This window comes from Sinocyclocheilus grahami, unplaced genomic scaffold, assembly GCF_001515645.1.
Source record: "Sinocyclocheilus grahami isolate Dianchi unplaced genomic scaffold, SAMN03320097.WGS_v1.1 scaffold211.1, whole genome shotgun sequence".
NCBI lineage: Eukaryota > Metazoa > Chordata > Actinopteri > Cypriniformes > Cyprinidae > Sinocyclocheilus > Sinocyclocheilus grahami.
In genome coordinates, this window is record NW_015505390.1 from 1,058,642 (window position 1) to 1,084,331 (window position 25,690).

At 35.8% G+C, this 25,690-nt stretch overlaps 1 protein-coding gene and 1 pseudogene across 2 annotated transcripts; one reads left to right on the plus strand and one right to left on the minus strand.

Annotated features, from left to right (window-relative positions):
• Positions 1 to 475: 475 nt before the first annotated feature.
• LOC107595938 (synaptic vesicle 2-related protein) lies at positions 476 to 14,179 on the plus strand. 2 transcript variants are annotated; one of them, XM_016286538.1, is made up of 17 exons: positions 477 to 822; positions 5,359 to 5,519; positions 6,110 to 6,195; positions 6,409 to 6,507; positions 6,691 to 6,762; positions 6,871 to 6,995; positions 7,567 to 7,630; positions 7,797 to 7,922; positions 8,063 to 8,191; positions 8,805 to 8,878; positions 9,104 to 9,180; positions 9,436 to 9,540; positions 10,325 to 10,436; positions 10,539 to 10,620; positions 12,208 to 12,297; positions 13,209 to 13,303; positions 13,535 to 14,179. In XM_016286538.1, the coding sequence occupies exons 1-17, from the start codon at positions 788 to 790 to the stop codon at positions 13,650 to 13,652; spliced, it is 1,650 nt and encodes a 549-aa protein (XP_016142024.1). In that variant the 5' UTR covers positions 477 to 787; the 3' UTR covers positions 13,653 to 14,179. The 2 variants fall into 2 exon arrangements, with proteins under 2 accessions (XP_016142025.1, XP_016142024.1); XM_016286539.1 differs by lacking the exon at positions 13,209 to 13,303 and having other exon boundaries at positions 476 to 822; positions 13,440 to 14,179.
• Positions 14,180 to 14,260: 81 nt separating this feature from the next.
• LOC107595939 (D-amino-acid oxidase-like) lies at positions 14,261 to 20,623 on the minus strand (annotated as a pseudogene).
• Positions 20,624 to 25,690: the final 5,067 nt, after the last annotated feature.

A 25,690-nucleotide genomic window follows, 5' to 3' on the forward strand; every position in this document is an offset into this window, starting at 1 on the left:
AACATTAGGCCTACTGGTATGCATCTTGAGACAAAACAGGGCACTGACATATTTTAAGATCAATCAATCAGTTTGTTTCAGTTGAAACAGCTCAGACTTACATTTTAGTCTGGGACTAGGCTTAAGCCTGTCTGTGAAACCAGGGGTTATCCATCAACTCTTACCATCATAACTATGCTTTATTTAAATAACATCATCCTTTCAGTAAATATCTTTTTTGTGTTTTATTCAATTTGTCAGTAGATCTCCAATATTCAGCTCTATAACCTTTAATTTTGCTTTAGCCTTTTCAGCTTTATATTTTTAGCTAAATCCAAACATATTTATTTTAGTTTGAGATGCAGTTTATTCATATTTACAGACATTTTTGTCTCACTGAAAATTAAATCTTAATATAATTTACTAACAAAACATTTTGGAAATATTTTTATTGGAATGACAAATATAGTTGCCTACATAATATTTAAAAAAGTGAATGGAAAAAGTCAATAAAATGAATGGGAGGCAAAGTGTATTGTCTTGATTCATCATCTCCAGAACATATTCGCAGTTCCCTCCCGGTATTTTGGGATGACACGGGCGTTCCAGCCTTTGCAGAGATCCAGCACGACCGAGCGACGCCACCAGCGACACGACAGGCGCAGAAATCATGGACGCTCCGCGCCACACCGCCCCTCTCTGAGCTCTGAGCTGTCCTCACGCCCGTGGTGCTGAAATCAGCCTCGACCCGACAGCAATGTAACGGCAATGAGACAAAGACACCGGCAGCCCGACGAACAGACCGATAATGGACGATGATTTGTTTCAGTTAAGACAGCTCCCGTGAGTCTGCTTCCTGTTTCTTTCATCCGCACGCGACCTTAGCCATCATGCAAACACTCTCTTCCCTTCATTTAAGCCCTTTTAGAGATCTACTACTAGAATGTGCCGTACACAATGTGACATTGATATTCATGCAACTTCTTTGAAAAATCACTGCTTACATAACGGCTGTTGTAGCGTAGATGTAGGCTGATGTAGAATATGGATATTTGGGCTGTATGGAGTGGCAAAGGTGTATGTTTGGTAAACAGATCAAGTAGATTAAACAGGCTATATGTGTTTTAAAGCAGTTATGTTGTGTTGCATAGACTATTTTCCTCGTCCATTGATTCATTTGCATTGCACATGACGATTCCATTGAATAACTGGTTATTTGTGTATGATTTTTAATGTGATCGTAGATCGCAGTTTCTGCCAAGATCACTTTTTGAAAGGTATATTCAAATAGTTTTACACAATAACATATTGATTGGCCTAATAGAATTTTTTTTTAAATCCTGTTGGTGACTTTTTAGGTTGTTCATATTAAATTATTTTTAAATGATTTCTGTAGAAGGGCTTCTAACCCATACTGTTCTAAGACCTTTTCAAAATTATAAACTGAAATGTTGCTTAACCCAGGGATTAAAAATATGTTAACCCAAGGTTAAGTAAAAACCAAAAAAAACAAAAAAAGAGCAGTGGCAGGTTGCTAGAAATTCTCTTTAAAATGCTATTATAAAATATATATTTATTTATTTTTTACTTACAAAAACAGATTAAATTATACTGTAAAGGTACATGTATTGTCCTTTTTAATGTAATTTTATTTTCATCATAAAGTAATATTTTGTTTTTATTGTGAATTACATGTAATTAATACTTTTTACAGTATTTACAGTAAAATTAAATTTTTGTTAAATCTAATACAACTTTATATGGTAAGGTAACATTTTTATTGTAACATTTTTACTTTGTTCTGTTAAATGTACAAACATTTTTACATTATAGGAAAAAGCTTAAATGTCTATGTTGTGTTCCGGGTTCATTTTGATCCAGAGAGGATTTTCTTTTTCCCCAAAAATTCTAGTTAATATCGGATCATTGGACTAAAACTTACTGACTTTGCTCACACATAACAACTTCCCAAAATGAATTTGTTTTTTTTTTTATCCCACCTTGTTGCACTTGTGGTGTTCCCAAAAACAATGCTTATAGAGTTCTGATATTATTATCAAATCAATCTTTTTATTAATGTTTTATTTCAATTAGTGCAGGTTTTGTAATTCTTTTTGGAACTGATTGATTGTAGGGCTCATCCGAACTATGCACCTCAGTTTTTTTGAGTATGCATCTCAAATTTATCCACAAATAATGGATTTTTTTTTCTACTCAAAAACTGAGATGAAATGAACAAGTTGACAAAAATGTTGAATCAAAGATTGAACAATAAAATAGCAATGGGAGATTTGCAAGCAATTTTCAGGGGCCGATCTACCGGGTTGGGCAGCATGGGATGCCAACTGCCACCCTAAGAAAAAGCATCGCCACCCCGTGTCGTGTGCCACCCCAGATTTATCCCAGGATCAAATATAAATGTAAGTAGTGTTTTTAAAGGATTTTAGCAGCTGCGCTTTAATATGATGACATAAAAAAATTAATAAGATCTCCCACTAAAAATTGGCATGAAAACACGGCTGCTGCATGGCTGCTCGCGCTGTGTAGTCAACTTCATGGAGACTCTTTACGAACGGCTTTTGGTGAGTCAGAAACACACAGCACAGTGTAGTCGGGTAGCCCAATTCACAAACAAATGGATTGTTTTCAATTATTATATAGCTACAAAATTATTTTCCGCAACGCTTTTCATTGTTTATTTTGACTTGCATCGTGAATATTTGCAGCACGCGGATTCTCCGAGTGCCCGCTCCAAAAAAAAATACAAAATCCCGATCACGGAAAATAAAAGCGGAGTTTGGTAAGAAATTTCATCTTAACTAGACTGACATTTTTTTAAAAGGAAAAACATTATGTTGGCTAATTGACAAGGTCTTTTCCTAAAATTTTAAATAGCTTGCACTTGCAGGTTAGGTGCTATATTGCATGTCCTGGCCTTCCGTTATGCCTACAGACGTTTCTACTTCTACTTCCACTAGAGGGAGCCAGAATCTTACTGGAGGGGCACAGGATAAGCTAAATTTTTATCACAATCTTTTTCTATTAGTTGCCATCTCTTTGAATGCAAATAAATGCATAGATTTAGTCCATTTGTATAAGTAGTATGGTGTACTGAAAATATAGTTTTATATAATTAGTGTACAGTGAAATCTATTAAATGTAGATGTAAATGTAGAAATGTTTATTTAGTTTTAATAGACCCTTAATACAACATTTTCAAGTTGCTAGACATTATTAAATATTATGATTAATGTTTCTGATTAATATTGTTATCCATTTAAAATGAAGAGACAGTTTTACTTCTTTTTCTTTTATTAGACACTTGTTTACTATTGTGGTATGAAAAATAAAGCAAACACTTAGCATTATTATACATAATTATAGAAATGAAAAATGAAAAGAGCCTTGAGATAAATGCTCCAGATAAAGTTTTGAGCTGCAAATATCTTCACATTCATTTAAAATTGACATCTTATGACATGCAGTTTGTCTAAATATAAAATGTTGAATAGAAGTCCACACTTACACTACATATATTATGATCGCATAGCTTATGACAGTAAATATGTTAAGAGGGCTATTTCTGACTTCTCCTTTAAACAGTAAGAGGGAGTGATTTATTTAGAAATTCAGCTGCCCTTTTTAACAGCTGTGTGTTGATGTAACCTGTTTCATCAAACCCTAACTTTCAGTGAAGACTCAAGATGGACTTTCCTGTAAAAACCACGTCATGAGATTAATTTCAGTTAGATCTCTAATCATGCATATGGGCCATTGGTGCTTGGACCCTGATGGTTACTCTTGTGGCTATATTTTGTTTTTAATTGTAGTGTAGATGTTGTATAAATGATATAATATAGATTAAGTATATATGATTGAGTGCTTGTTTGCATTGGTGTTGCCATCCCTCACAGTCCTCACGCCACCCCCTTGCCACACTAAACACAATTTTCTAGATACGCCCCTGAAAAGGCTGGTCATTTTTGACAGAGAAAACTAAATTAAATAAAGGATTTTCAGCATAGCACAAGGTTTTAAATGGAATAAGGTCAGTCATGAATAGCAAAACATCTTGGTCTCAGTCTTGATTGATCACCCAGCCCATCAGTGGCATCTTAACAAGACAGTGCAAGTTACAAACAAATGGAAATCTGTCCTTGTGTGTCATTGATCATCTGTGTTGCAGTAAAGGTCTTTCCACTGATGCATGTAAGAGTTTTGAATAATCTGCCTGCTTATGCTGATGTTATTCCTGTGCTGCTGATGCTTGGCAGTAGGCCTAGTCTCCATCTGACGGTGTGCAGAAATCATAATGGCAGCATTCTTAATTGTTGATGTAGAGCTTGATTCAGCTAGGCTTGGGTCTTTTCCATGCTTTATGGAAATAATACAGAGGAAAGAGTCACAAACACCCTTCTTTCATAGCATTTTCTTTTTGTTTGCAGGAGCCCAGGTCTGTGCTGTCATTAAAACCATTGCTAATTTCAGAAGATTTATGATCTTCATCTTGGTTTCTATTTTTTATTTTTTTTAATGCTCCCAGAGAAACGTTTGTCTCTGCTGAGCGTGGAGAGGTCATCTGTTTAATTACTCTGCCTGTCTGCTCATGAAAGCTTTATTGCTCATAGTGTCGCCGTGAGCACTGCAATTACAGTAATTAAACCATGGGGTATCTGTGTGCTCCTCTTATTTACTGCTCCCTGATCCAATCTGTCTTCATAGCTGTGAGGATATTTGTATAGTAAAATCCCCCTGACTACTGCTAGAGCATCTGTTGTTTTCTTTAAACAGCAGTTTTCATTCTGTGAGAAAATCCTTGTCATCTAGTTGCCCCATAAAGGCTGTCTGTCGGTTGTGAGTCACAGTTTCAAACATCACTCCACTGTCTCTTCGCACATCGTCACAACATGCTGGCTTTCTCTTGTGCTTTCTTTCCAGGCATTGCATAAACAAGCTCTCTCATCACCTTGGCAACAGGCTCTTATTATGTGCATCATTCTGTCCTGCACATTGCAGCTGTATTCCACATACAGATGCTTGTTCTGTCAAATGATTTATTTTGGCCTGCCACATTACAATAAACAGCATATATTGGCTGGATGGTGTGTGGGCTGCCGCTATATTATGCATAGGCATTGCTAAACCTGTGCTTGCTAAAGCTATCAGGCCTCTTAAATCTGTGATTATATAATCTTTCTTCACGTTTTCCGAAAACAGCCGCAGTAGAAAGATATAGAGCATGTTTCATTCGGAATCCTCTCCTTACTGGTTGTTTTAGTCAGTGTGTTGGAGCCATTCATATGTAATACTTCAGAAATGTGTCAATCTGAATTATCGAATTGATTCTGATATCTGTCTGCCCGTTTTTCTCTCTGACAGAGTGGTGAAATTCCGGCGTACAGGTGAAAGCATTCGCTCAGAGGATGAATATGGCGGCAGGGAAGAAGCTTTGCAGGTGGAGGGAGGACGGACGGATATGGAGTCTGTTTCCCTGGCCGATGGTGCTCCGGTTCCTCGGGAATTTGCCAACCCCACTGATGGTATGATTTGCCAATTAATATAGCTTATTGATCACCAGTTACATTTTTTTGTTAGAAAAGGTGTTTATTTTCTTTCTAAATGTGTCAACTTGTAATTGATGAATTCAATTTAGTTTATGAATTTAATAGATTTAAAAAAAAAATGTTTTTGTTAATTAAAGCTGTAATAAAGCAAATATTTGAAAAACATAAAGAAAATTAGAATTAAAATTGATTTTTTAAAAATGTTTTGTTAATTAAAGCTGTAATAAAACAAATATTTGAAAAACCTAATGAAAATTATAAATGCAACTAACTTAATTAAAATAAGTTTAAACTGAAGAACTAAAATGACTAAAACTGAAGTAAAAATAAATTCAACAGAAATATATAAAAAAACAAAACTAAAAGGAGAAGCACATAACAAAATGACTGAATTTTAAACTAAAACTAAAATGAAAATCGCAAATACAGTAATAAGAGCCCAATGACAAAATAACACTTGAGCATGTTAAATGCTTCCTATATACAGGATTGTTGACTGCATTATCAGACAGCTCACTGAACATCTGTAAGGATAAACTACTCTCCATATGTTGGTCTTTCAACAGATACCTTCATGGTTGAGGATGCAGTGGAAGCCATTGGCTTTGGGACATTCCAGTGGAAACTGTCCATACTTACTGGACTTTCATGGGTAACAAAATTTAAACAAAATGCACAGAGGGAATAATTGTTGTATCATCACAACACTATAATTACAAAGAAAGACACTGTATAAATTAAACATTTTATTTACAAATTAACACAGTATCGTTTTATAAGCTGTAAATCTTTAGCTGATTCTTTAGTCAGAAGGAGTAGTTGCTATATTTGTTTCCATATTGCCGATGGTTGAATTTGTGTGCAGATGGCCGACGCCATGGAGATGATGATCCTCAGTATATTGGCCCCTCAACTGCACTGTGAGTGGGCACTGCCCAGCTGGGAGGTGGCACTGCTAACTTCGGTACTGTACACTACTCCTCAAGTCAATAATGCCTCCCCTCATGCTTTTTTAGAGAGGTTTGGCAGTAGGATTGGTTTTCTCGTTCCGTTAAGCTTTGCATCATCAGCTGTTCCTAAATGTGTCTGCCTGAATAACCAGATTGACGTGTATGTAACGTGGAGTTTCTACCCTTCTCTGAAACAGGTAGTGTTCATTGGAATGATGATCAGTTCTTCATTATGGGGTAACATATCTGATAAATATGGGAGAAAAACAGTGAGTATGTAAATTAAAGAGAAGTATGTGCATGTCCAATGGCACAAATGTGATTTATATTCAATGTGCACCAGCAGGGAATGATTAAGATGTGTGTGTTTTTGGTAGGGTTTGAAGATGAGTGTATTATGGACCCTGTTTTATGGCCTCCTCAGTGCGTTTGCACCTGTATATGGATGGATCCTATTCCTCAGAGCTCTGGTGGGCTTCGGCATTGGAGGGGCTCCACAATCGTAAGTATGACACAGATCTAAATACACATACAACCATTTAGAAGTTTGGTGTCGATAAGATTTTTTAATGTTTTTGAAAGTCTTATTCTCATCAAGGCTGCATTTGATCAAAAATACTGTAAAGCAGTAATATTGTGAAATATTTACATTTAAACTATATTTTAATACATTTTAATACATCCTGTGAGAGTAAATTAAATTTTGGTGCATACGTTGCTAAATTTGGTGCTCAAGTAACATTTATTATAATTATCAATTTTGAGAATAGTTGTGGATATATTTGTTTTTTGTTTTTTTTCAGATTTTTTGTCAGAGTTCAAAAGAACAGCATTTATTTGAAATATAATTTTTTTAAACAATGTAAAAAATAATTTTATGCATCCTTGCTAAATAACTTTTGAATGGTAGCGTACAAGCATTCAATTAATTATGGTATGGAGAGTTTCAAGATGTTACCCTAACATTTAAGGTTCTTTTAATCTGTATGTTCTCCATTCCAATTTGCCATTTTATATAACAATATCATTGAATAATTAGAGACTTACATCAAACTTTTGGTCTCTCCTCTAAGAGTAACATTGTATGCTGAGTTTCTCCCCATGCGGTCCAGAGCCACTTGCATTCTGTTGATAGAGGTAATATTCTATTCTATTCTATTCTTAGATACAGATATCATAGCCCTGAATGATTAAATTGTTTCAGTTATAAATTGAACCAAAACATGGAGATCCTCATAACTATGATAGCTTGTGGATCTAGTCTAAATCTCTTTCAAATCTCTTTCTCTTTGATCTGCTGTAGATATTCTGGGCTTTGGGTACAGTATTTGAAGTGCTCCTGGCTATTTTGGTGATGCCAACTTTGGGCTGGCGCTGGCTGCTGGCCTTCTCCACCATTCCACTCTTCATTTTTGCTTTTCTTTGCTTTGTAAGTGTGAAGTTCTAAAATATCACTTTTGTTCTTTCTCTTAGAGCTAGATATGAATAGACCAAACTAGTTTTTTTGTGGTGTGAGCAATAAATCGTCTGAACAATAGACTAAGCATAATGTCAAATGCACATCAACAGTGGCTGCCGGAGAGCGCTCGTTACGACGTCCTGACAGGAAACCAGGAGAAGGCTTTAAACACACTCAAACGCATTGCTACAGAGAATAATGTCCCCATGCCGCTGGGAAAACTCATAGCAGCCAGACAGGTAAAATACTAGTTAAATATACTTGTGTATATTACTTTATTTATATAATTTATGCCATTTACGGCTTTCTTTACTTGGTCTTAATTTCTTGGAAAACAGTTAAAACGCTCATTATAATACAATAGCATTGAATCTGCATTGGTGTGTGAAAGTTTTCATGCATAAATTATTATTATGAATTATGATAATGAATTTTTCAAAATTTTTGGAATGAATAAATAAATACATACATAAATAGAACCGACTTAAACCACATGTTCATATTTTTGTCTATACCAAACTATTAGATAATATTATTTATACTACTTATATCATTATTCTTTTGAACTTTCTATTCATCAAAGAATCCTGAAATAAAAAATGGTTTCATGGTTTCTGCAAAAATATAACGCAGTACAACCCTTTTCAGCATTGAAGATAATAAGAAATGTTTCGCTGAAAACGTAATAAATTTAAAAATATATTAAAATAGAAAGAAATTATTTTAAATGATATAATATAATCTAATAATAATATTTCACATTATTACCATATTTATTCTCTCTCTCTCTATACATTTTGACATATTTTATCTCTCCTTATTTTGGGTATAATGGTTATTTTCTGTGTTCAGGAGGACAGGGGAAAAATTCAAGATCTTTTCTCTCCACACTTCCGTTTGACTACTATTCTGCTCTGGTTCATATGGTAAGATGGTCATACAAATTCCTATTAATAACTGTGTGAGCTCTCATTCAATCACCTGTCTGCATTCTTTATGTAGATGTCTACTGCTAAAGCTTAAAAGGACGTTTTGTTTTGATTTTTGTCACATCTCACTCTTTTTTTTCTCAATTTCACTCAGATATTTCACATTGTTTTGTTCTTGCTGCTTTCATTCATATTCTGTTTATTGTGTGCTTTCTGTTGCAGGTTCTCTAATGCATTCTCATATTATGGTGTGGTTTTGCTGACCACTGCACTTTTCCAGGAGGGAGGCGCCTGTGGTCGTGAGTGAAAGCTATTGTGTGTTTAAAAACAGACTGGAGTATAGTGAGAAAATAAGGGCTATGTAAAGAATAGAATACCATATTTATTCAACATATTTAATATGCTGTACAGTATAAATTGTATGCTGCCTCATATTTTTTTTTACAAACAGTATGTAAACCAGTGTGTTTAATATCATTTCAAACTAGAAGAATGCTAACCATACACAACCAATGTATTCTGTGTGCATACATTGGTCTTGTGTCTCCCCCTAGAGGCGAAGGGCAGTAAAATGGAGCCAGGTTGCAGCTTGGAGTGCAAATATCTGAATTCAGATGATTACAAAGACCTCCTATGGACCACACTTTCTGAGTTTCCTGGTATACATTTGTATTATAATGCCATTAAAGGAATAGTTCATCCAAAAATGAACATTTACCCACTCTCAGGTTATCCAAGATAGAGGGTACGAAGGTAGGTAAATTTGGAGGTAAATTTGTTTCTTTAACAGAACAGATTTGGAGAAATAAAGCATTACATCACTTGCTCACCAATGGATCCTCCTCAGTAAATGGGTGCCTTCAGAATGAGAGTTGAAACAGCTGATAAAAGCATCACAATAATCCACAAATAATCCACATGACTCAAGTTCATCAGTTAATGTCTTTTGAAGTGAAAAGCCATCTTTAGGATGTTTTTAACTTCAAACCATTGCTTCCAGCTAAAATAGGGGTCCTCTATACATAAAACTGATTTCTCCAGAGAAAAAGTCATCTTGTCTTAATCAGGAGAGAAATATGCACAGATCAAACACCATTAACAAGCAAAAACAGTCCAAAACAATTCTAAACAAATGTCAGTGTATTCTGAGATAGACTGAGAGAGTCGTGAGGATTACTTGTGGATTATTGTGCTGTTTTAATCCACTGTTTGGACTCTCATTCTGACGGCACCCATTCACTGCAGAGGATCCATTGGTGAGCAAGTGATGCAATGCTAAATTTCTTTGAATCTGTTGAAGTAACACAAATGAAGAAACAAACTCATCTACATTTCGGCAAATGTTCATTTTTTGGGTGAACTACTCCTTTAACATCTCATTTTTAAATAATGTATGGCAGGCAAAAAGAAAATGTGATGAACATATTGATTGATGCATCACAGGCCTGCTGGTGACCCTGTGGGCGATTGATCGATTAGGGAGGAGGAAGACTATGGCACTGTGTTTCTTTGTCTTCTCTCTCTGCATTGTACCACTCTATGCCTGTGTGGGAAGGTCAGAAATCACATCTATTACTGCCATTTTTCCAGGGCATTCAAGCCTGTTTTAATCACATATGTGACCATACTGTGAATAACTACATTCCCTATATTGCAGGACTTCTTTGACAGTATTTATATTCATTGCGAGGGCTTTCATCGCTGGAGGTTTCCAGGCTGCATATGTGTACACTCCTGAGGTGAGAACTCTTTTCAGTTCATTTCTGTTATTTAATTTTTATTTTTTGGAAGAAGTGAGGCTCAAACGGAAGCTCTATCATTCTTTCCCCTGTCAAAGGAATATGAAATAGAATCACAGGAAAATTTGACACTCAGATCAATTGAAAGGAGAGTAAAGCCTGTAGACTGTCAGTGTAGTGTTAAACGTTTTGCTCAAGGCAACAGCTGTGCTAAAAAAGGATTTTGACCTTGGGAATGTCCAGTTCCTGGCTCACTCCCACCACTTGGCAGACATTGCAACAACGTACCTGACATAAAACAGGCCACTTTGTCATCCTACTTTTCGTGAACTACTGGAGTTCTTCTCCAGATACAGGATTGAAGGGTTGAATATTACGCATAGTGTCTGTAGGTTGTCTTTTTGTAAAGGTCATTGAGGTCATTTTATTGCATACCGTAGTTACTTAAAGGGGTCATATGATGCTGCTAAAAAGAACATTATTTTGTGTATTTGGGTGTAATGAAATGTGTTTATGCGGTTTAAAGTTTAAAAAACACATTATTTTCCACATACTGTTCATTATTATTTCTCCTCTATGCCCTGCCTTTTTGAAACGCGTGGATTTTTACAAAGCTCATAGGTCTGAAAAGCGAGGTGTGCTGTGATTGGTCAGCTATCCAGTGCGTTGTGATTGGCCGAATACATCAAGTGTGTGTCGGAAATGTTACGCTCCTCACCATACTGTTGATGCCGTGTCCCGGCCGGAGCGACGAGACAAAAACATTAAAACCCATTACAAACGAGGCATTTGTTGCATCCAGTGAGGGCATAATTACTGATTATAATGACTTATACTGTCTTTTTACGCGTCGCGTTGCATTGAGCCGCGTAAACATAAAACCCTGTCTGCATTTGTGATCGGAGAAATGACAAACAATAAGTGCTACTCTACACTGCCCAAAACTCGTGTTTGAATCATCAGTGGCATTTGAATCATCAGTGGCAAATCCTTTAAATGAAAACGTACTTACAGAATGTGAGTCAGAACTGCCGCCATTGTAGGCAATTCTCCCAGGATCAATAACGGCAACAATACTACAGTGAGAATAAAAGTTACGCCTTCTTTCTTTGCGTGAACATTTGGGCGGTGTTATGCAAATCTTCCCACATCGTGACGTAGGTATGTGGTGGCGTGTTAGAACGAGCCGTTTTAGGTAGGCGTGGTTAACTATTAAATTTGATAAAGAATATCTCTTTGGATTTGAGACTTTAGTCTTTGCAACTTTACAGATCTTCTTTATGCACCAAGAGCTTGTAACACTCCAAAGAGAAAGGAAAAATTGAAATCGCATCATATGACCCCTTTAAGATTGTAACCTGAGGCAGTTTTGCTAACTACATTAATCTTTTTTCTGTGATATTTAACTGGTTTTGAAAGTGTTTACAGCATAATAGCATGCTGAAAAAACTTTAGTGAATATACATGGATCCATGTAGGTCATGTAGGTCCATTCACTAACCACCCTGTGGTTAAGTAATAGTTCAATATTCAATGAGAAGATCATGGTTATAAATCACTCAATATCTCTCTCTCTGTCTTTTGCAGGTTTATCCCACAGCAACCAGGGCACTGGGTTTGGGCACCAGCAGTGGGATGGCTCGGGTTGGTGCTCTCATCACACCATTTGTGGCACAGGTGTGGAAACAATAACCTGAAACGTATAAAAGACATACAGAATAATGTTATACTCTAAATATACTCTAAACATAAAATGCACAATAACTGAACAACAACAAATATGATAGAAATTTGGAGATACAATATACCTTTTTTAATACTTCAAATGTCTTACATTTCTTGTAAAACAGTCAAAACACTTCCTATAATACAACAGCTATGAATCTGTGGCAGGTTGGGCAAAAGCTCTGATATGTTGAGCTGTGATGCTCGTGTGGACAACATAATTTTGGGGTCTCATTCAATAACTGTTCAATAACTGTTCATATGTGTGTAAATGTTTTCAGAAATGATGGTTCATTAGTAAGTTTGTACATAACATTTTTAAATTCACAGAAAAAAAATACTAGAACCAACTTAAACCACATATTTGAGTTCACATTTTTGCATATACGAAACTTTAAGATACTATTATTTATACTATATTATTCTTTTGAACATTCTATTCGTCAATGAATCCTGAAAAAATTGGTTGTGGTTTCTTTAAAATGTTAAGCAGCGCAACCATTTTCAGCAGTACTACTAAGAAATGTTTCTTGAGCACCAAATCATCCTATTAGAATGATTTCTGAAGGATCATGTGACAAACTATTTTCCTGTTTGACACTGTAAAGCGCTTTGACACAATCAGTATTGTATAAAGTGCTATATAAATAAAGGTGACTTGACTTGACACTGAAGACTGGAGTAATGGCTGCTGAAAATTCAGCTTTGCCAATCCAGGAATAAATTAAATTTTTAAATACATTAAAATAGAAAAGTTATTTTAAATTCTAATAGTGTTACGCAATATTACTGTTGTTAATGTATTTTTGATTAAAAAAATGCGATCTTGATGAACATAAGAGATCTCTGCTTCCGTCCTCAAGGTGATGCTGGAATCTTCTGTGTACCTGACTCTGTCGGTGTACTGTTGCTGCTGTTTGCTGGCTGCTATTGCTTCCTGTGCCCTGCCCATAGAGACATTTTTAAATATATTAAAATAGAAAATTTATTTTAAATTCTAATAGTGTTACGCAATATTACTGTTGTTAATGTATTTTTGATTTTAAAAAATGCGATCTTGATGAACATAAGAGATCTCTGCTTCCGTCCTCAAGGTGATGCTGGAATCTTCTGTGTACCTGACTCTGTCGGTGTACTGTTGCTGCTGTTTGCTGGCTGCTATTGCTTCCTGTGCCCTGCCCATAGAGACCACAGGACGAGGCCTCCAGGAGTCCAGTCACAGAGAGTGGGGTCAGGAGATGATGGGACGGGCCTCAGACCACAGCCCTGGAGGGATTCCACATTCCAGCTCTGGTTCACAGGACTAAGGAACACCACATATAGGTTTGGAAAGACATAGTAGAATAAATTGTTCTTAGTTTGAAGTGGGGAATCTTTTCTGTAAAAAAGCAATGTGTGTCCACAAAGGAATAGCAGATTTGTTGATTTTAAGAACTGCTTGGTTTTGATGTAAATCAGTCCATCAATGACATTCCTCCACCAAAGGTTGCAAGGTTTCTTTTTATGAAACTCTGGACCAGACAATTAGAGTGGAATAGATTCACATCACATAATACTCCCCTTTTGCCCTATTCCCCAAGGAAGTACAACAGGAAATGGGTTGAAAATGGATCTAAAGCATGACAAATTGCATTATGCAGTTTAACACATGAAATCACTCTCACATGTTCAAAAGGTCTGAGGAGCATTTGAACAACGAAAGATTTGAACCTGAAGTCTTGAAGTTGAAAGATAGCACAAGAGAATGTGTGTTTGCAACAGGTTTAGTATGACAGCGAGTAGAAAGATAATTTGTTTTATTTTTTTATTTTTAAAGAGGGCCTTACACTTTACTCCCAGCATTCCTTTGGGAAAGTCATGACAACTTTAATCTATTAATCGAAAGAAAGACAGGATGCTGCTATAAATCAGACATTGCACCAGTTTGTGGTGTTATCTTGCTTTTTTCAAAGAACCATTTACCATACTTAATTGTTAATTGTTAGCCATTCATAGTTTTAGACTTTCACTGACACCAGTGACGTATCTAGTGGACACCAAAGTCTTCATTTCACAAAACTCAGCACTTGAGAGCACCTCTCTTCGTCCTCTCACCGGCTGCCAACTGCAATCACTCATATAAAGTGTATAAATTCCAGTTGATCCCTTATAATCAGGCATATCAAAGGTTATTGAATAATTATAATCTTAAAATACAGCTCAATAAGAATAAAACAATAGCAAGCGGCTTTCAACAGTACAGGCCTTTGGGTCAGATATATTTTATTACTGTCTATTCTAGCACAACAGCCTCCAAGCACATTTTTCAAACAATGGCTTGCATCAGAACACACAACTTGAACATTTAGCAACAATCTTAGTTTTTTTCAGCACAACCGCTCAATGCTATATTCGGTTATTGGTATTTCTGCCTTTTCAACTGTACAGTGGGTATGTGTGTGGCATGATGGGAAGCGTGCAGTTGTTCCTGTGAGTGCAGAGAGTTGCCTGTCTTTTGCGATTTAGTGCCGTGTTTTGTGTCTGTGTGCACAGATCTCTTGCCACTGCACTGGATGTATATGTATGATAACAATAAATTATGCTTCAAGAAAAAGAAAGTGAGTGTATGTATATTTATTATAGATTAGTGGAGATAAATGTAGACAAAATGTATTTAGTTCTGGAGATTCATTATCTCTTGGAATCAGTATGACAATGGTTATTAGATTAGCGAGAATAAAATTTATACTGTATATAACATCCAGAGGCCCAGATCTATTAGAGACGTGATTTAGAGTGTGCTAGCAGGCCTTTCTGCTCCAGGATCTGACCAAAGAGACGAGCAGCTTCCTCAGCACATCCACGATGGATGGTCAGTCCAAAACCTCCATGTCCGTAGTTATGAATGACCTGAGGTGAATGAAAACAACATGGTGTGTTAAAAAAGAATCATGAATCTACGGAGCCCTAAAGGGACATGATGATGGAAAAAATATGAGATGGAAGGGAATATGATACTGAACACTCGAAAAACGTTTGCGTTTGCTTAGAAATCTTGTGCATTAGAAGCTGTCTTTTTCATGAGTTTGTGTCAGTACATCATAAATAGGACGAGTGTTTACAGAATCAGAATCAATACTTGCAAAGCATTAATATATTTTTTTGCCTCCCATCTCATATTATTTCCATTACCAGTTTTGTGAGCAAATGCTAAAGTTTTGCAAGCGAATTCAATGGTTCTTGTGGTTCTAAACTTGAAGGTGCAGTAGGAGATCTTGGAAAATGCTAACTTTAGCCTATAGCACTGAAAGCGAACATGTCACCCTCCCTGCAATCGCCGTCCAAAGCCACGCCCCCTGAACGCATATACGCTCACAGACCAGAATACCAGAGACAACATTACTACAATAGGCTACATCAGCGGTTCCCAATTACAGCCCATGTTCCGAAGTGAAGTAAACTTCAACGGATTTCCCCTGCTCAGGGAGGAGGGAGCAATGAACACTGTGTAGGGATCATATGGATCGGAACACAATTCATGCACATAGCTCACTTCTAACGACCTGGTTATCTGAATTGCGAGGACTGGAATTGGGAACCGCTGGGCTGCCTACATCATGTGTCATTCACCGGTGAGAAAACTTTAAAAGTACTACAATACCAGGAAGGAAGATCGGGTTGTTGATGTTTGTCTGCCATTCTCGCTCTGTCTGCACAGCGTGCGTGAACGCGCTGATGACGTATCCTGTCTGCACGAACCGGGTGCACAGAGGTATGCAGATACATACGTTGACAGGCAGGTAGGAAAGTCAATTAAAACGCTCGGACTGAGCGTTTTGATTGGATGAACATTTCTTGGTCCTACGCCTTCCACAGAATATATAAATACAGATAAATACATTTAGACAACTTTACTTAATGATTGCTATCGGGATGTGAAGAGACTTTCAACCAGCATAACAAAAAAAATGTTTCTGAAGACAATCACCTATTGCACCTTTAACAAACTTAAAGAAATTACCTGAAAATAAGTTGAAGTTCTAAAATTACTAATATTAAAACTGAAATAAAAATAAAGATAAAAATAAATTAAAGCTAAATAGGTTACAAATTTTATCGCATTGCTTTTGCCTTAACTTTTGTACTAACTTTCTAATCTCTCCCCCGAGAAACTCGCAAAAGCATTACAATTTTAAAATAGTTTTTTTCTCCCATTTCATATAATTTTATCACCAGTTATGCAAGTGAATGCAATGGTTCCTGGGGGAAAGCAAAAGTTTTGCAAGCGAAGGCAAAAGCACTGTAATATTTTTTCCTCACATCTCATTTTTTCCAATAGCATGTCCATTTAGGGGCTCTGTATTAATCATACTTCATCTTGGCTATTTATGGCAATCTTTCTTCATTGAAAGATGGCATCAGATCTTCAGTGTAATGATCATTCTATGAGCTCACCTCAAACGAGATTGGTCCAGACCGTATGGTCTCTCTCTCTAATCTAACTTTGCTGCGCGTGGGCCTGAGACCAGTCCAGTCCTCTACAATCCGTGCATGCTAGAGAGGAAAAAAAAGAGATCGAATCCACTCATGCTACTCGAACAAACACTAATTTAATTGAGGCTAAATGGCTGAAACGACCTGTAGACTGGGCTCAAGCTTGCAGGCAGCTTCCCAGATTCCTTTATGGTCAACAGAACTGTTCTGCAGATTCCAGTTTCCTACTTGGAAAACTCCACCCACAGTGACTAAACGACTCCTGCAGACACAAAATTACCAGAGGTAATGTACATCACTGCTAAGACAAGACTACATTGCACCTCATTATAAACACGACAATGGTTGTGTTATTAAGTGTTATTCTATTATTACATACTATCATAGTATTTATTCATATTTTAATTTAGCTTTTATTTTATATTTTCAGTTTTCTTTTTAATTTTAGTTTCAGCAATATTATGTGCCTTTGTCGTTTTTATTTGTTTATATTTCTATTTAGCTTCAATTTATTTTTTAGTTTTAGTCATTTTGCACTTTAAATGATTTTGTTTCAGTTAGTTGCCAATTTAAGTTTTTTATCTACTATTTATATTTTATTTTATTTCAGCTTTATTTCAATTACTGGAAAAACAGTACAGTGTCATCATAAAGAGGCTTACCCAGGAATGATGTACGGTGAGTTATAAACTCCTGATGAGGAATCATGTGTGAGGATCCAGTGTTTCAACCAGGGAGCATCTACCTGTTGATATAAAAAGCATGAGATCAAAACAGTTCATTGTTAAATGTTTATGCCTGATTGACTTTTATCCACTAAACCTAACCTTAATGATCTGTCCTCTGCCTGGCTAGAGCTCAGGATCAGGCTGAAGGTCTCCTGATCGGACACCGGAGCAGTTGATGATAACATCAGCACCACTATCTGCCAGCTGGAGCCCATTTTTGAGGTCATTACAAATACACACATTTTGTGATTAAAATTAACAGCATAGATGAGGAAAGCAGAATCTCAACATTAATTAAATTAAATTAGTGAATCTGCTTATGTTAAAAATAGTATTAGTTAACCAGATGCTACACTTTTCTTAATTATTTAAACAATAAAGTTAACATGTACACTACCGTTCAAAAGTTTGGGTTAGCTAAGACTTTTAATGTTCAAGTCTCTTATGCTCACAAAGGCTGCATTTATATGATTTAAAATGAAGTAAAAGCAGTAATATTGTGAACTATTATAACAATATTATTATTGTAATATTAAAACAAAATAACAGTTTTTATATATTTTAATAACTGTTTAAATATATGTTAAAATGTCATTTATTCCTGTGATGACAAAGCTGAATTTTCAACAGTCATTACTCCAGTCTTCAGTGTCACATGATCCTTCAGAAATCACTCTAATATGCTGATTTTTCATTTCAACTGTCACTTTAATATGTTCAGTATAATGTGATCAATTTAATACGTTTTAGATTATTTGAATGTTCTCCACTGAATGAAGATACTACTGAACTTTTAATTTAAAAAGATAAATGAAAATGAGAAAGGAATTGCTCAAACCTCTTTAAATGAACCAATCTTCCTCTGATAAAATCTGACCTTTCTTTGTCTTAACCTGCAGAAAACACAGAAATGTGACCAAGGTGTCAAAGATACTGTTAATCATTGTTAGACCAGAAAAGATTCATACTGTAAATGAGAAACACATTCACAACAGATTTTACATAACTATATAAATGCACAATGGTTATTCTGATGCATATACAGCAAAACAAAAGAATAAGAACATTCAGGTAAAAATTCAACACACACACACACACACACATATGCATGTATAAGATGTGTAGACACATATACATACACCTAGAAATCGAAATGTAACATATTCAATTTAAGTTAAAACGCTTATTTGTAAAATGTAACAATTTCCAAGCTTAAATTACATTTTGAATTTCAGATTTCATTGTGGACTTGAACTCCACTGTATATTCTATTTCATTCCCATTCTAATTTTGGTTACTGATTAGATAACAGGAATCTCTCACCAGTCCATAAGCCAGGGCAGGTATGTCTTTCCTTCAATCATCAGAGCAGTGTTGAACCACCCAAAACTGAAAAGATAAAGGTAAAAGGAAAAGTGATAACACTACATTTACAAATACATTTTATTATCAAATACATTTAAATACATTCAATTTGATTCAAAATCTAAATAATTGCTACAACCCCCAAAGGGTAAAACAAAATTGATTCTGAAAATTTAAAATCTGAAAAAACTATGAAGAAATAACTTATGATGAGATGCAGGTGATAAGTACCTGTATCCTGGGAACATGTCTAGTTCACGTTTAGTCAGCTGGCGAAAGCCCAACACAGCGTCTTTAAATGAGGGGTTCTGTTTGAGGGAGCAGAGAGATTGCAGTCATTTTCACAATTCTCTCTCCTGGATCAGTGAGATGGTTCAGTTATTTTCACTCTAATTTTATACAGGTTTTAACTCATGCCAGAGAGAGGGGCCTCTGCAGTTTAAAGTGGACGTTCAGGTCTTTTGATTCTGATTTTTGTTTAGCTATACAATAAAGTTCATTATTATCTGTTCTGGCAATTTCAAACATGCCCTGCACTGGACTGGTGGAGTGCAAGAACATCATTCAGTGTATTAGAATGCTTCATTCTATAGATAAGGGCCCACAGGCAGTGACCAAATTGTGAAATCATTTACCTGACTATATACTACAGTATGCTCTATGTGTCAGAACTTGCAGTTTATTATACACCATTCTGTAGCTGATAACATTATATGCAATGGAAAGCTAATGTTCTCACCAGCAGGGGTTCAGTGCACAGATTGTAGCCAGACTGGAGGAAGATTCCCATTCTCACTGAATCTGGAGACCTGAGGCAACTTAGTAGATAGTCACATGTCTCTTTGTTCCATTTACTGAGAAAAAGGAAATAAAACATCTTTCTTGCGGCTATAGAATATAGAGCATCCTGGGTTCTTCAGGATAATTGAGAAACATGAGGATGTGCTTCAACTGATTCACTGACACTATTAAATTTAGACGCTTCCACACAAATAAAAGCTCATGTTTCTTGCACGTTCCCCTTGTCAGAGATACGGCTGCCAGAGTCCAGCTGCCCCGTCGCTGGTGGTGAGTGGAGTGAAGACATCAGCATACACCTCTATGCTGAGAGGGGTGATCCTGTCGTGGTAGTGCTGGTAGATGCTCTGAGCAGTGGAGAGGTCGATGACCCCCGCTCCAATGATGCACACTCTCATGTCTGCTAATTAAATGCAAGCGTAAATATGAATGCAGGGTTTTTATTAAATATTGTAAGGATGCAAACTGATTGGAGCACAATTTCAATACAATCCTGTGTATTTTGGATCATCCCCCAGTGAATACATAATGCTGCCATATGTTTGCATAGTTTGCTTTTTAAGTCTAATGTCCATAAAAATCCCATATGGACACAATTACAAAGTTAGCATGAACAATGAGGTAAGAGAGCTTGAAATTGTAGAGAGCTTGAGTTGTTGTTAGTTGAATCCTTGTGAGCTTTTAAAAAATTAGTATATAACTTACTAGGTAATAATGCATTGCCTGTAATGCCAAGCTGTAATTAATCCATATTTTACATTTATGCATTTGGCAGAATTACATTATTGCATTCAGCGTATACTTTATCAGGTCATTTTTATAATAGGACAGTTTCACTCACCAAACTTTTTTGTCTTGTTACCTTCAAAAAGATATCGACGTTGTCCTAAATACGTCCTTATCTTCTCTCTGGCAAGAACAGTCTTAAGCAATGTAATGACAAGTCGCAAAACTTACAAATAAACTTTTGCCTTCCGAAAATGCACAGGATATGAGCTGGATGCTGAATGCTAGTCTTACTGTTTTTGCATGGTAGAAATAGTAAGATTAGTTTGCTAGTATGCTATTCCCAATTCAGCCATAGTGGTGAGCGTTTTGATCTTAGTGATTCGAATCTTTTTAATTTGTTCACCAAAAAGATTCGTTCATATACTTGTGATTCATCGTTACTCAAGTATAGGTGGTCCCCAGAGCAGTCTATGTTATTTCTGGGATGCATTAACTTCAAGGTAAATTCTGGGTATATGTGAAACCTTATCAAAACACGCCACTTTCACATAGATGCCAGCAGAAACATTACAATAATCTTTTTTTCCCCCAGCTCTACCGGTCTACCAGTTGTAACGTGAGCAGTTGTTCCTATGTGTCCAGACTAGACTTGCAATTTTGTGTGTGTATCTGTGTACATAGAGATTATGTATTTATAAAACTGCAAATGTGTTTATTTATGTATTTGTATGTATTTATTTATTGTGCTCGAGTGCACGTTTAAATTGATTGATAGGTTCAGTTGATTCACAGGTTGTGTCGATTTCTTTGGAGCTGGATAATGGGAATAAAAACCTTGCAATGCTGAAACAATACATCTTTTCCTATATTTTGAATGCTGAAAGTGTTTTGTTTACTACAACAGCTGTTATTAAATCTGATCTACAGCAAATATTATTATTGTGCTTAAGTTTGTATTTAAGCAATAAATGTTCATATCCTCTGCTGTATATTTTTATTTATACTTTTATACTACTCATTTAAAAAGAAAATAGAACTCTATTTACTGAATACCCCTTTTAGGTTTTTAGTAGTTATAGTCATTATGTAATAAATAACTATATTAATCACAGTGAAGGTCTCTTTTCTTAAAATCTGCAAGTCCTCTCGACGTAGGCTACTGCACAGATTTACAGCTCCAAGTGATTTTATATTTGATAGTTTTTTAGCTAGACCTATGTGGCTACAATGAGTGTTAATAATTGAAACTAATTTCATCCTGTATATACACAGATTAGAACACACACACACAATGAGGGGGTGGATACATAAATAATTGGATTAATGATGTCACGTGGACACTTATTTAATAAAATAGGAACCTTTAAAAATTATAACAGAAACCATATGTAGGCTTAAATATTTTATTAAGAGGTAAACAAGGAAACATAAGTTTGCCATGAAAACATATATATTTTGAATGCTGAAAGTTTTTTGTTTACTACAACAGCTGTTATTAAATCTGATCTACAGCAAATATTATTATTGTGCTTAAGTTCGTATTTAAGCAATAAATGTTCATATCCTCTGCTGTATATTTTTATTTATACTTTTATACTGCTCATTTAAAAAGAAAATAGAACTCTATTTACTGAATACCCCTTTTAGGTTTTTAGTAGTTATAGTCATTATGTAATAAATAACTATATTAATCACAGTGAAGGTCTCTTTTCTTAAAATCTGCAAGTCCTCTCGACGTAGGCTACTGCACAGATTTACAGCTCCAAGTGATTTTATATTTGATAGTTTTTTAGCTAGACCTATGTGGCTACAATGAGTGTTAATAATTGAAACTAATTTCATCCTGTATATACACAGATTAGAACACACACACACAATGAGGGGGTGGCTACATAAATAATTGGATTAATGATGTCACGTGGACACTTATTTAATAAAATAGGAACCTTTAAAAATTATAACAGAAACCATATGTAGGCTTAAATATTTTATTAAGAGGTAAACAAGGAAACATAAGTTTGCCATGAAAACATTTTATTAGCACTTTGTACCATGTGAAGCATTGGGCAACGAAACAACTCATCTTCTATAACAAAAAAAAAACAAAACAAAAAAACAGTTGTGCTTTAAAATGTTAAATCAGCCACTTATGTTCATGTTTGTCTATTACTGAAATACAGTGAATTATTATCACTTGCGTATAAAATCCCAAATTTGTGCTGACCCGCCGACCCTGATGGAAATATGAATGAAGAAGCCAATGAATGAAGCGCTAATGTACAGTAAAACAGCTCTATTCAGCCTGAAGAACCCGGAGGTGCCGTCACCAAGCGTTAACCAAGAGAATGTGACAGGGACATGAATTTACATTTGATAAAAAAATAAAAATTAGGACTTTGCCTCCTCATTTCAGAACACCACTGCTTTGAATATAGTGTTCAGACAGTCAAAGAGTGGGGACCCTGGGATACCTAGCTACTACACGTGATGTACATGTGTATGATAACAATAAAGCTTAATTAACAAAGCATTAGATGAAAGCATAAATATGCTAGCATCGGATTCTTTATTGTACATTAGCTGAGCAACATGCTGACAATTCAGTTCTGTGTTATCTTTTATTTTAAAACTCTATTAAAGAGTAATTAAAATTAATAAATGAACATTTACATCCCAGTAGTTTAGGATACATTCTTAAACTCATGAAATCCATGAGTTTCTTTTGGAATCATTATGGGAGTGGTTATGGGATTAAGGAGGATATTGCTGATGTCTGATGAAATTATGGCTAACATTGTCCAGAAGTCCAGATCTATTAGAGACGTGATATTTAGAGTGTGCTCGCAGGCCTTTCTGCTCCAGGATCTGACCAAAGAGACAAGCAGCTGGATGGTCAGTCCAAAACCTCCATGTCCGTAGTTATGAATGACCTGAGGTGAAAGAAAACAGCATGGTGTCTGAAAAAAGGCAAAGTTAAGGAAATGAAATACTGCTCTCTTTACAATGAGCTCACCTCAAACGAGGTTGGTCCAGACCACATGGTCTCTCTCCAGTCTCATTTTGCCCCATCGCTGGTGGTGAGTGGAGTGAAGACATCAGCATACACCTCAATGCTGAGAGGGGTGATCCTGTCGTGGTAGTGCTGGTAGATGCTCTGAGCAGTGGAGAGGCCGATGACCCCCGCTCCAATGATGCACACCCTCATGTCTGCAGAAAAAAAGTACCATAAATGTGAAAATAATGTACATCTTTAGTAAATTTGAAAATGTAATTTGTTTTATATATGTGGGAAAGTTCTTTGTATACAACCCCATTGGCTTTTTTTTTTTTTTTACTTTCTCAGCAGTTTTATTTCTTAAATTATTTTCTTCTTTATCTTGGAATCCTATTTGCAAATAAAATGTAGCCAGTTCTATTTAAAATGTCACCATTCACCAGTGCTGCCATGTGTTTAATCTTACAGCTGACTTAATATGGATGAAAATGATAAGTCTTTGCAAATAACGTGCAAAAACATGCATGCATATTTCAGAGAAATCTGCACAAGCAAATAATTCATATATACAAACTTGAAAGACATTATTTTAGATATCCTTTTTGTGAGCTCTTTATAGTTTAAAAGGTAATACATTGCATGTACTTTAATACCAAGCTGGAAAGAATCCATAAAAGAAACACAGTTTCACTCACCTGAATTAAGTTGACCAGACATTTTTTCCCCCAGAAGCTCTTCTTGACTCTCTCTCATTGCTTTATGCAATGCAATCACAGATCGATTTAAGCCAAAACCAGAATTTGCCCATTACGTAACTTCCATAACGTGTGCTTTTTTTTTTTACACAAAGTTTGATGATGCATGGGGTAAAGTCCTCCGGGTTATATATATAAACCAGCCTCTTGTGGCTCTTTCTTGATATCTGTTAAATATTACACTTGAGAAAATAAATTAATTAATAGGCAATAGTATTTAAAGGCACAATATGTAAGATTTTTTTTATTAAAATATCCAAAAACCACTACAACAGTGTTATATATTTTGTTGACTTGTGTACTTACAGTATACCAAATGTTTCGAAGAATGTTTAAATCCAGAGAAATAAGCTATTTTAACTCGTGACACGAACCGTGTCCATAGTGTCATTGTGTCGCCCGCCAATGACGTCATACACCCTCGATTTCTGGTTTTGTTTTGTAGAAAACATGAAAATACCAAAGACGCTTTAATATGTTGTGCGTTTTATTAGACAGGTGACGACCGCACAGAGTAGCATTATAACAGAACTTTCAAATGTATCTTGTATGATAAAACAGGGCTGCTTTACCCCACATACGCACGACCGGAAGGAGCGGAAGCGGTCGACTGTGGCATAATAAAAGCTCTGCTGCTTTCGAGCCGTACGTGTGTCACGCTCGTTCAGCTGCCTCGTTTCGCTTCGACGGCTTTCAGCCTCACCCTGCTTCATTCTACTACGTTAATAAATCATTAGCTCATCCATGAACATGATTTCTGCCCGAGTCCCGTCGGATTGCATCAGCTGTGGGGATGAAGACGACAACTCCCACGATTCCACACTCAGACACTGCGTCATCAAACTACGCCTTTGTCTCTTTGTTTGTTTTGAATACGCACCGTCTAGCGGTGAAAATTACATATTGTGCCTTTAAGTACACTTTTCAAGTATCTGTATTTTACTTGAGTATTTTTTTCCCCTGGAAACTTATGACACTACATTTCTGTCAAGGTCTTCAAAGTAGAATGTTGTTATGTAGCAGCTTTGAAAGTCAGTGGGTGATTTTTTTCTTCTCTTGTAGGGTCACATGAAGTGATTGCCCTGCATTTTTTGAACACGCAGTTGCAAATGTGATATTTATTTAAAACAATTCTAAAATGAGAAGTTAATATTGTGGTATATATTAGACACAATATTGTTTGATTTTGCAAAACTGTGTAAATGAAAATATTACCTATAAAGCCGCAGAAGAACTGTTGTGCGTCTCCTAACAAATCACAATAGGTGTTTGACTTGAAGCAGCACAAAGAGAGAGCATTTTTTAAATGTTTGTTTTGATGTCAAATTAAATCTTGCTGTTTTGTTAAAGCAGTGTTGCTGTTGTAAAGTTTACAATACAGTTGTGTTGCTGCATTTTAAAGCAGGTTTGATTTTTTTATTATTATCAGTCTGTATTTACAGCATTTTCACTGCCCACTCGGTTCAAATGTGGATGAATGGCTACTCGTAGATGTGTGCACA

What these genes read in the sequence shown, in the direction of transcription:
- LOC107595938 (XM_016286539.1), top strand. Translation starts at nt 788, where the DNA reads ATGGACGATGATTTGTTTCAGTTAAGACAGCTCCC. An exon ending in TTTTTGCTTTTCTTTGCTTT is followed by an intron (nt 7,923 to 8,062) that starts GTAAGTGTGAAG and finishes GCACATCAACAG; the next exon opens with TGGCTGCCGGAGAGCGCTCG. An exon ending in ATTCTGCTCTGGTTCATATG is followed by an intron (nt 8,879 to 9,103) that starts GTAAGATGGTCA and finishes TTTCTGTTGCAG; the next exon opens with GTTCTCTAATGCATTCTCAT.